This window comes from Plecotus auritus (genome assembly GCF_963455305.1).
Source record: "Plecotus auritus genome assembly, chromosome: 1".
Taxonomy (NCBI): domain Eukaryota; kingdom Metazoa; phylum Chordata; class Mammalia; order Chiroptera; family Vespertilionidae; genus Plecotus; species Plecotus auritus.
Genome location: NC_137770.1, coordinates 64,711,249 through 64,723,514, shown reverse-complemented (window position 1 = coordinate 64,723,514; position 12,266 = coordinate 64,711,249). Strand labels below are relative to the sequence as shown.

The following is a 12,266-nucleotide window of genomic DNA, read 5'->3' as shown; positions in this document are numbered from 1 at the left end:
TAGATGCAATTAAAATTGAAATTACCTCTGCAACAGCATACATTTTCTAATTTACTAAGAAGTTCAGCGGAGAAAACCCTACAAAACAACACACACACACACTCTCTCTCTCATTAGCATTTGGGAAGGCTGTGTGTCCTATAAGCAGCAGCCACATCACTCTCATGTTCCTTTACAGGGTCTGATTTTTCTTTTCTCATTGTTTTAGGACGTTTGGAGCTCAAGGGTCACGACTCACGGGAGCAGGATGGGGAGGCTGCACAGTCTCACTGGTACCTGCTGACAAGCTGCCCAGCTTCCTAGCAAATGTGCAGGAAGCCTATTACCAGAGTGGCGACCGGCGCCTGGCACCCGAGAAGCAGAGTTTGTTTGCTACCAAACCCGGAGGCGGGGCCTTGGTTTTCCTTGAGGCCTAAACAATGTAAAAAAATCTCAGAGAAACTATTTAGGGCATTTAGGAACTGGCAGGACTTCTTATGCCACAGTAAATTAATCCTTTCTGTTTTTTATTATGATGAACGGTTGCTATTATCGAGATGTGTTTCCAAAGAAATGGTTGCAAGCTCTCTAAGCTTCATAACGATTATTTTTCCATCTTAAAATATGTTTTCTATCAATAGGAGTCAAAATTATGGTTGGACAGATCCCTTAAGAATGATTTACTAGGTTTATTGACTAAGATTTTTAAAGATGAATTGTAAAAGATAATCCCAACCTCATGGATTGGACTAGAATTAAACATACTGCTACAGTTAAACTGAAACAATTGACTTGTGTACAGTATCTTAAACACAGTTTACTTCTGGTTTCTCAGCGCTCTTCTTCATCCAGGGTATAGTCTTCTGTCGATGATGATGATGACAGTGATGTCAGAAGTTCTCTCTCAAGCTTAGCTTCATTTCGCTATGAAAAGAATGCATTATTAGGGATGCACAGATTTTCCTGGACAGCATATTCTTGAGTGTGAGATTCCCCCAGTTACCAAGATAAGCATTATTAAAAGACTGGAGGCCCGGTGCATGAAATTCATGCACGGGGGAGTGTGTCCCTCAGCCCAGCCTGCACTCTCTTCTATCTAGGACTGCTCGAGTGATGTTCGACTGCCCGTTTAGGCCCGATAGGATCGGGCCTAAATGGGCAGTCGGACATCCCTCTCACAATCCAGGACTGCTGGCTCCCAACTGCTCACCTGCCTGCCTTCCTGATTGCCCCTAACCACTTCTGCCTGCCAGCCTGATCACCCCCTAACCACTCCACTGCCAGCCTGATTGATGCCTAACTGCTCCCCTGCCAGCCTGTTTTCCCCTAACTGCCCTCCCCTGCAGGCCTGGTTCCCCCCAACTGCCCTCCCCTGCAGGCCTGATCCCCCCCAACTGCTCTCCCCTGCAGGCCTGGGTCCCCCCGCCCCAAACTGCCCTTCCCTGAAGGCCCAGTCGCCCCCAACTTCCCTCCTCTGTTGGCCTGGTCACCCCTAACTGCCCTCCCCTGCAGGCTTGGTCCCTCCCAACTGCCCTCCTCTTCTGGCCTGATCACCTACAGCTGCCCTCCCTTGCAAACCTGGTCCCTCCCAACTGCCCTCCCCTGCTGGCCATCTTGTGGTGGCCATCTTGTGTCTACATTGGGGGCAGCCATCTTTGACCACATGGGGGCAGCCATCTTGTGTGTTGGAGTGATGGTCAATTTGCATATTACTCTTTTATTAGATAGGGTAGAAGTCCGGTGCATGAATTGGTGCACATTGAAAGGAAATTAATTAGAAGAAATATTTTAATATCACTGTTCACTCTTTCTCTATAAAGAAGTGTCAACCAAATTCACGATTGAGAACGACAGATAGAAACACAATGTGCGATTGGTGCCAGCGAGAGCTTTATATGTATCACGCATGGGCGAGGCAACTTAGCCTTTTATATCTCTATATATAAAAGCCTAAGCGACCGTCTGACCATTCGACCGTTCGACTGATAGTTATGACATGCACTGACCATCAGGGGGCAGATGCTCAATGCACAGGCATGGAAACATGGAACAGACTGATAAATCTCAGAGAGAAAGCGGGGAGGGGGAGGGCGGGAAGAGATTAACCAAAAATCTTATATGCATACTAGAGGCCCAGTGCATGGATTCGTGCACTGGGCCTCTAGGATATAGAATAAACTTGCTTAATTAGACCTCTTTTTTGATTTAGCTAAACTTTTTTCCAGACCAGTGAAGCACCCCAACTTCTCTTTCAGGTAATTGTCAGCAACACAGCAGTAAATATCAACATGAAGCAGATTATTATTGTAGATCATGCAGGGAGAAAGAAAGGGTGAAATATTTAACTGCAGCAGTGTTTGATTGACTATATTCTGCACAGTGAGAAAACATGAGGTCATTTTCAAGGTCAACCATTTCTTTCTTCTTTTCAGTCGGGTCAAGTTTCTAAGCTTTCTAAGTCTCTGTTTTCTGGCTAATGAAAAGAAAACAGGATTCCACTGAGTCTCTTATCTACATACTCCAGGACTTCTGTGAGGATCAAATGAGATGAGGCATGGGAAAATGCTTCACAGACATTTGGTTAAACTGTGAAATGTTTCCACCTGAAGAAACTGTAAGGAGGCTAGTCTTCACTAGGGAGAGGAAGCCGGGCATTGCTATGTGACTATTTCCAGGCTGGGCTGGGCTGTGGGCCACAAAATGTGCCATGGGGTCTCAGCAGCATTGGCTGCGATTTGGTAGGCTGTCGCTTCAGGGTGGTGGTAGGGCCTGTGTCCCACTTGGGGGAAGCCGAGTGTTACTTTGTGGGTGCCAGGTCTGCGGTGCCATTTCTCTGCGTGCGTCACGGCAGCTCCTGCATTGAGCGTCTGCCCCCTGGTGATTAGGGCGCATCATAGCAACTGGTCAGATGGTCAGACACTTAACATATTAGCCTTTTATATATATAAATGTCTTTAGGAAGAAAATCCTGATCATTTAATTTTTTTAAACCATGTGATATCACATAAATAATCACTTTCAATTCTTTTGGCACTGAGCTCTATCATTTAACAGAGAAACTTAGATAGATAAAAGACACTTTAAGTCTTTATCTCTATTCACATTGAAATAGAGAATTATCTGGATGATGATGGAAATCAGTTTGTTCATGGAGTTTACTTTCTTCCCACTCTTTTCTCAAGTGACTGTCTAAACCAGGGGTGGGCAAACTTTTTTACTCGAGGGCCACAATGGGTTCTTAAACTGGACCGGAGGGCCGGAACAAAAGCATGGATGGAGTGTTTGTGTGAACTAATATAAATTCAAAGTAAAGGAGCGGAGGGGAGAGCAAGAGAACCGGATAGAACAGCCGGATCCGGCCCACGAGCCATAGTTTGCCCAAGGCTGGTCTAAACCAAGAGGCCTGCTCACTGTTCTGGGAAACACCACCTTGCATCCCTTTATTGTGTGTCTAGCAAGTCTTATTCATATATGTGGGCCAGTGTGGGGCTGGTGTGCAGGTATGTGGGTAAGAGTATAAAAGGCTTAGAGAGTTGGTTCTGAGATTGGGTAGGGGTATTGGTGGGTACCTGTATATGTTTATCAAATGTGGGCAGAAATGTTTGGCCATGTGGCAATGGTAAATGAATGGCTTTCTCTCACGGATAGAAGACAGGAGGGCCTTTCTGAATTATGTGAAGATTTAGACCAGAAAGCATTTAGTGATGTAACTTGATAATTGAGACAGGAGTGGTCTTATGGCACAAGTTATCCAGAAAATTATCACAATTTTCTATTATCCTATGATTGTTTTTGCTCGTTAATGTGCAACTCAAAGATTGGACATCATCATCTTGAATCTCAGTTTCATGGAGGCTCAGGCAAAGTTGGTTGTAATAGTTCTCAAAGGACAATAGTCATATAGAAAGTACTAGGAAATCCATTATTTTATTCTAAAATAAATTTCTTAGCAGAAAGGCAAAAACTTAGAAAACTTCAGTCAAATTTATTGAAAGCATTTTGAGTTTTTAAAACAATAATCCAAAATCTGAATTGATTTAATTTTTTTAATCCTCACCTAAGTGTATGTTTATTGATTTTTCTTTTTTTTTTTGAGAGAGAGAGAGTGAGAGAGAGAAACATTGATTGGTTGCTTCTCATATGCACCCTAACCAAGCCTGCAACCTAGGTATGTGCCCTGACTGGGAATTGAACTGTCTCCTTTCGGTGTATGGGACAACACTCTAACCAAGCCACACTGCCCAGGGAAAACTCTGACTTGATTTTAATTATAATTCTTTGTTTTGTTTTGTTTTGTTTTTTAATACCTTTCTATTTTCCACAAAAGATCTGTGGTTGGTATATAATTCTTTAAAGATACCTACATTAGAGTAAAAAAAAAAGGCACTTGCTATCATATTTAAAAAAGAACTGTTTTTCAATCAGACTATCACCAAGTGTTCTAGAAATTCTGAGAGATATCAAGCTTGTCTGGAAAGGGCCATGGAGAAAAAAAGGTTCATGCAGAAGATGGAATTTGAGCGTGGATCTGAATTGCTGATGGTGGGAGATCCGGTAATACTTTGGCCTCCATTCCCACAGGGCACCAAGAACTGGAGCGGAGGAGGTCGTTGCCTGGTTTAGACGAGGGGAGTACTCTCCATTGTGCCACAGTTTTCACAGCTCCTCGTACTTCCTAATACTCGAGCCGTTTATCATTGACTAGCTGACGTCAGTGTGCCCTTTCCTCGCACACCTGCACAGGTGTTTTCTCCTACTAAATAAACATCTCTCTGGACCCATGTCTCTGGCAGTAGTAGTTAAGAGATACCATTAAAAATGGGAGAAAGAAGTATTTTGTGTCTGTGGAAGTAAAGGATAGTCCTGTTTGTTTAATATTAAGCACCCAGTTATTTTACTCCTTTCTGTCCCACCTTTCTGGCTCCTATAAGAATTAGATTAGATTGTTTAACCCCTGTTTTGACATTATACCCACAGCCAATGAGGATTACTCTAGATTTTTGAGTGGAAGCCTGGCATACTGAAAAGAAAAGGCTCTCTCCTACTCCTGACCTCAGATTGCCCAGCCTTCAGACTTGTTGTACACTAATCTCTACATGTCCTTGCCTGCTGGGAGGGAAGAAGGCCCTTCCAATGGCACAGGACTGCCCATAAGCAGAAGAGGAGCGGACACAGAAAATGGGAAGGTTTCTTTCTTTCCACCCTGTTCAGAACCTTTTCCCTTCTGTCTTAGTTTTCTGTTAATTGAGAGTAGGGTCCATTCATTTAACACAGTGGTTGAGATCCAATATATTTTTGTTCAATTATGAATGGAAAATATGAATATGATTTCAAACACCAATAATTTTCTGTTAATTTGAAAGTCTGACTGCATTTGGAGGTTTTCAGTTGCATAAACTATCCTTGGTCAGAAGCAAGGGGGGGTGGATAGTGGACATGAGATAGTCACGGACATGTGAAATGTGCACATGGATGATTAAATAACATATGAAGCCACATATTGTTTACTAAATATTGTCTGGTCTATATACTAGTAAGAGAAGCTAGAGAGAGACTTACCAATTAGTTAAAAACAAAACATACCAGTTTATGTAGGAACTTCTTAAAGTCTTTTTCAATTTCTAAAGGCTTCTTGGTAGCCTTTGCTTGGAGTCTAATCATGGAACAAAGAAAATCATTAACCAAACTAGTTTTTCTACTGACACCAACTAAGGCCAACATTTACAGAGTTTAATGTGCCAGGCACTTGCCAGCACTTTGCAAACGTTAATTCAATTACACTTGCAATACTCTTATGGAGTAGGTGCTACTATTATTTATCCTGTGTTATCAATGAGGAAGCAGCCTCTGGGAGGTCAGGTTCCCTACCCACAGACGCAGAGCTCACAAGTAGCAGAGGATTAACCCAAGCAGTGTGACTAGAGCCCTCAGTGCACCACGGTGCGACACTGCATCCCAGCCATGAAACGTCCTCCTCGGAGAGATGCTGCGCACAGTACTCCCTGCGCTGACCCCACTCACAGGCTCCAGCACAGACTTGAGGAAGGGCCGGTGGGAGAGCAGAGGAAGAGGGACTGGCAAGAGAAAGACCTGGGGGACAGGGAGAGACATGGAGAGGCAAACGGGTGAGGGTGCTCACTAGCCTAAGCTCACGGAGAGTGGGAGCCCAGGGCTCTCTCATAACTTCTGTCCCCAAGTACTCATTCGAGAACGATTTAGGAAGGAGATGAGCAGTTGAATCCACAGATCTTTGAATGAGGCAAGAAGCAGAAGTAGCCTAGGAAAGGAAGGGTAGGGACTTGCAACAAGGGAGAAACATTAGTAGCAAGAGAAACACGGATGAGTGAAAGAAAAATGAAAAAGGGTATAAGGTTATTAATTTCACTGGAAAATTTCAAATTATTCTTCCTCCATGAAATTTGTAGGAAGTAAGATTTTCTAAGAATTCCAAATATACTTGCGCAAGCATAAAGTTTGGATTGGCAACCCCCTGCAAGGCCTGCTCTAGGTTTCTTCAGTGTTTAGGGTCGCCCCGAGGGCACTGTAGGGCTATCTCTTGGGGGTCTCTTGTGTTAGTGCTCTGTGAGTGATAAATGTCCCCTCACTCATCTTCGACTTTGCCTCTGCCAATTTTATCGCCTTAACCTCACTTCTTGTTACCCTCTGGGTCTGTCCTTCTCTGTTTCTCAACTGTGTTCTTACAGTTCGGTCTCTTCCTCATAGTCTTATTTACTCCAAAATGTCCCTGTGCCCTTTTCCAGTCACACCCTCTTAGAATCTTTGTGACTTGAAAGCCATCCTGAGACCCTGGTTCATCTCAGTTGACATCAACCCATCTTCCAAGTCTCTCCTTTGATATATAGTCCCCCTCTATTAAAAAAATAACAGCTTTGAGATATGTCACATACCATAAAATTTACCCTTTGAAATTGTACAATTCAGTGGTTTTTAGGACAGTTGACCCTTGAACAGCACTGGTCTGGACTGCGTATGTCTGTTTATACATGGCTTTGTTTTTGTGGTGGAGGTAGAGGGCCAACTGCATAGATCTACACCATTTTGTATGAGGGACTTGAGCTTCTGCAGATTTTGGTATTTGCAGGGGTCCTGGGACTAATACCCTGTGGATGCGCAGGGACAACTTAAGCTTTGGGGAATCAAAAGTTATATGTGGAATTTTGGCTGCGTGGGGGTCAGCATTGTTCAAGGGTCAACAGTATGCTCACTGTTGCAGCTATCACTATTGCCTGTCCCATCCTCCAACTGCCTTTGTTCTCCATGAATCCCTCATTTCTGAAGATTACTAGTTCATGGTGTGCCTATAAGTTTAACAGGCACATGGAATTTATATATCCAAAGGAGTATTTTCACTTCACGGTATCCAATGCATCATTGCATACTAGTAAGGATATTTGAGAGCTTCTTGCACGTTGCTCTCAAAACCATTCTACATTCTTCCTTATATCCTCAGTGGGGAGAAAGCCTGTACCACATAGATTTGGTTTTTGGGAACTTGTAAATTAGATCTTATAATTGAGGTGTTGCAAAGGGGGAAAGCTGTCTGATAAGGTTTTGGGGAAAAGTGAGATAAGATTCTAAAGTAAGGGGTCGTGTGACTAGGCGACTGGCTTTCTAATTCCAGAATGTAATGGGAAGTGTGGCCGCGTGACTGACGCAGGCTGGTCCCCAGGGATTGCTGGGAGGTTGTGCTCATCTGATGTTCACTTTCGCGCATATGGGTGTGTTAGAAGAAGTGGGTTAGTCTCAATACAGCTTTCCTATTTATACTCTAATTTATAAAATAAATTAAATGAGCCCAATGTCCTTGCTTCAGTGGGGTCAATGTACGTGTAGGGGAAGCAGCAGGGACAGAAGTGGGACAAAGAATGAGCCCGGGGCAGACCAGCTAAATAGGTGGGTTTGGAGTTTACATCTTCCCTTAGAGCAGTGGTTCTCAACCTTTCTAATGCCGTGACCCTTTAATACAGTTCCTCATGTTGTGGTGACCCCCAACCATAAAGTTATTTTCATTGCTACTTCATAACTGTAATTTTGCTACTGTTAATGAATCGTAATACAAATATCTGTGTTTTCTGATGGTCTTAGGCGACCCTGCTAGCGGTTCTCAACCTTTTGGTCGTGACCCACAGGTTGAGAACTGCTGCTGTAGAGCCTAAGACCATCAGAAAACACAGATATTTACATTATGATTCATAACAGTAGCAAAATTACAGTTATGAAGTAGCAACGAAAATAATTTTATGGTTGGGGGTCACCACAACATGAGGAACTGTATTAAAGGGTCGCAGCATTAGAAAGGTTGAGAACCACTGCCTTAGAGCATGGCATGCTTACCGGTTTGCTTTTTAAAAGCCTTGAGCCTAAGTTCTATATCTGGTGGAGTAAAAGGAGAAGATGATAATGTTAGCAAGTAATTAACTTAGCAGAGTAGGTAGTTATGTGGATAAAGGAAGTTAAAGTGTCACTCCAGATGAACTGTTGAATAGAAAATCTCTTTGCAGATATTTGAGTTGGTGTATTTTTACATAATAAAATCATTGTGGTTTTATGTAACACATTTGTTCAATTAAAATGTTTAAACACTACAGTGTTGAATAAGAAACAAACCTCTTAAGCTCCTTGTCAATTCTTTCCTGCCGCTCTCTTATGATTTTTATTTCTTCATTAAGTCTGTGCTTTTCCCTATAAAATCATATATCGGAGTTAAATTTTAAAATAAAGCAAACATTTATTTAAAAATTATATTTTTATCGATTTCAGAGAGGAAGGGAGAGGGAGAGAGAGAGAAAGAAACATCAATTATGAGAGAGAATCATTGATTGGCTGCCTCCTGCACGCCTCCCACTGGTGATCAAGCCTGCAACCCGGGCATGTGCCCTTGACTGGAATCGAACCCCAAACCCTTCAGTCCACAGACTGAGGCTCTATCCACTAAGCCAAACTGGCTAGGGCTGAAGCAAACATTTCTAATTGTGAAAGAATATATCAACAATTAGCTCACTTTCACATGTCAGTAAAAGTCCTTTACAAACCAATTCTTCAGCGTCCCCTTCCAATGCAGTATTCTGTGAGGAATCCCCAGCACACCCTCTCTTACAAACACCTGCCAAAGGCATCACTCGCAACACCTGAGTATGGGCTGGATTTGCTGCTCCCATAGGGCCCTCCCACACAGTGTCCATCCTGCTCTTCCCACTGAGCACAGGAAATCTAAGGGGTCCCTCTCTGTGAATATGGGTGGGAGGGGTTGGGACCGTGGGAGTAGAAGCTCAGGCTTTGGTTCTGCTGCTGGGTAGGGCCTGGCTGGCTGCTCTCCAATGACCTCTCTTTGATGTGTTTCCTGAAAAGCACCAGGCACCCGTCCTTTCTCCCAGTTAAGGCAGTAAGACCTCTAGGCAGTGACTTTGACATCATAGGAGAATTGGATCCTGCCAATTTGTTCTTATAAAAACTGATGGACATCCTCTCATTAAGCCATTTCTAGCTTCCTGGCACATAAGAATACTGTGGCTGGCCATGAGTAATCATTGTAATTAAGTGGTTAAAAGAAAACATTTCAGAAAAGACCTCCCTGCCTTGCTTTCCTCAATACCACCCCCACTGCCACCCAGCTCCAGGGACCTCCTTCTAGTGAAGACAACTTTTCTGCTCTGCTTCCAGGGCATCTTTATAAATGGACAATGACCCAATCCCTAGTCGCCGGAGTTCTCTGCTGGCCTCTCCATGTCGGGGTGCATCCCCCCAATCACACCACAGCCCAGCTTCCTTCTTCAATCCCTGATAATGTGTGAGGAATCCCCAGCTCACCTTCTCTTACAAACACCTGCCAAAGGCATCACTTGCAACACCTGAGTATGGGCTGGATTTGTTGCTCCCATAGGGCCCTCCCACACAGTGTCCATCCTGCTCCAAGGGATCAAAGTGCATCCTCAACACTTACCTGGAAAGAACCTCCGAGTTATAAGATGCTCATAAGGAGCTTAGTGGAGATGGTTTCTAAGATCATTTCCAGCTCTAAAAGAGTCAATTTTGTATTTAGCAATAGTATGGCATCAACTTACATCCTAAAATCCCTTTGGTTCTTTGCAAATTGTCTGTTTGCCTCCTTTATAATATCACGGTAAGTTGGAGCAGGTGGTGTGATAAGATTATGGTTAAGGAAAGATTTCTAATTGGGAACATCCAGGACAGATAAAGAGTATCTTTGATTGGGGGGACAAGGACAGGTCTGCCCTGGCTTCTGGCATGAGGGGTCTCAAGTGTAATTGAATGCTGGGTCTGGAGTGATGCCAAGAGGACCAAAAGAAGAGAAGACCCACTGACCACTTCAAACTTGTATCCACTATCTGGACCATACCAACCAGTGTGCTAGGACTTAACAGCCGCACAAATCCTGTAATCACCATTTTTAAAATGGTGTTGTGGTTTTTGTGTGTGTGTGTGTGTGTGTGCTTCAAAAGCAGCAATTTGTTAACTGTAAATATTAAAAATATACCAAAATTTCTGTAACCCTGTTTAGACATTTCTTCATTTCCTTTTTAAAATTAAAATATTGGGGTGACATTGGTTAGTACAATTATATGGGTTTCAAGCATACAATTCTATGATACATCATCTATATACTGCATTTGTGTTTACCCTAAGTCAAATCTCTTCATTTCTATGTATACAGAGAACCTCAAAGTCTCTCGACCTCTGAGAGGCTCTGGAGGTGACTGGCAGCATGTGTCAGCTGCCTCCCTTAGCCTGAGCTTGGCGAACTGCATGAAGAAAGATGGTAATCGGAGCCCAGCCAGAGTGGCTCAGTTGGTTGAGCATCGTCCCATTCACCCAAAGATTGCTGGTCAGATTCCTGGTCAGCGCATGTACCTGAGTTGTAGGTTTGATCCCTGGTTGGGGCATGCACAGAAGGTAACTGATGGATGTTTCTCGCTCTCTCTCCCTGTCTCTCTCTAAGCATGTCCTTGGGTGAGGATTTAAAAAAGAAAGAAAGATGGTAAGCAGATGGTATAAGTGTGCTGTTAATGAGGCTGGGGCTCTTGTCCCATCTGTTTCTGGTACAGCCTATGGCTGTGTTCCTTAACCTCTTGTGAACCCAGGTCTGTGTCTGGCACACTTCCCTTCTGAAGAAGCAATTGGAAAATGACTCAAGGAGGCAGCCCTCACCTGTGTGATGACCTTAGGCTCATCAATAATGAAGAGTTCTTAACTCTCTGCAGTTTCCAAGACACAGGACGAGACCATCCTCACTCCCCACTCCTCATCCCAAGGCACACTGCAATATTACCTCGATTTTTCTCTGAATGCAATTTGCTCATTTAAAAACAGTTATGCTCGATTTCAAGGCCGTCCTGGATGCTCATTTTGATCTTATTTATCTGGTATAAGAAAGGCCCAGTGGATTTGCCCGTGTGTTCTGGTCACACTGTACACATTTCCTTGTCTTCAGGGCTGTCCTAAGTGACATTACTAGAGTAAGTGCCTATATGAACTGAAGTTTTTTCCTCGATGTGAATCAGGTCCTAATGGTAAAATTTCAAAATAGATCTTCCTAAGGCTGGAAGATTTATTTTATAATGGATCCACATTACTTTCAAACTTGGGCTTTGAGATGTCTTTTTGCATAAGAAATATATTTGATTATTCAATGAATAACAAGATTAAAGATACAGTAGTCCTCAAATTTAAGAGGGAAGTAGTGGAAGCCTCACTTTAAATAGTTAAAGCAGAGAAAAAACTAAGCTTTACAAAATCTACTCATTTTGACACGTTTCAGCAAGACAAAGGATATTGTAAGAATATAGCAGCAGCATTAATGATTACATTAATCAAAAGAAAACAATTCTCCCATAATCCCACTTTCCAAACAGTGAAACTATTTTCAATTTTCTATGTATCTCTCCATCTGTCATATGCAAATATGTATTTTACCTTATTGTTATGGTGTGGTTGCTTTCTTTTTTTTTTTTTTTTTAATATATTTTTTATTGATATTTCACAGAGAAGAAGGGAGAGGGATAGAGAGAAACATCGATCAGCTGCCTCCTGCACACCTCCCACTGAGGATGTGCCCACAACCAAGGTACATGCCCTTGACCGGAATCGAACCCGGGACCTTTCAGTCCGCAGGCCGACGCTCTATCCGCTGAGCCAAACCGGTTTCGGCAAGTGGTTGCTTTCTTTACCCAATATAGTATCACAATTTCCCCACGCACCTTGGTTTTGTCCTAATTATTTTAATGTTTGCAAAAGATTTCATTGGGTGT

General features: G+C 43.0%; 2 protein-coding genes across 5 annotated transcripts in view; one reads left to right on the top strand and one right to left on the bottom strand.

Moving 5' to 3' along the window:
- Positions 1-755, top strand: part of GALK2 (galactokinase 2) — a 163,981-nt gene extending 163,226 nt beyond the window's left edge. For all 4 annotated transcript variants that reach the window (XM_080682670.1, XM_080682669.1, XM_080682672.1 and 1 more), the window contains one exon: positions 209-755. In XM_080682670.1, coding sequence (XP_080538796.1) covers positions 209-416 — 208 coding nt within the window. In that variant the 3' untranslated portion in view covers positions 417-755. The remainder of the gene's footprint in view (positions 1-208) is intronic.
- A 1-nt stretch (position 756) lies between these two features.
- The window catches only part of FAM227B (family with sequence similarity 227 member B), a gene marked incomplete at its 5' end in the record, with an annotated part of 208,610 nt that continues 197,100 nt past the window's right edge, over positions 757-12,266 (bottom strand). Inside the window, 5 exon segments of the mRNA XM_080643141.1 lie at positions 757-816; positions 818-903; positions 5,563-5,632; positions 8,608-8,682; positions 10,062-10,139. Coding sequence (XP_080499267.1) covers positions 786-816; positions 818-903; positions 5,563-5,632; positions 8,608-8,682; positions 10,062-10,139 — 340 coding nt within the window. The 3' untranslated portion in view covers positions 757-785.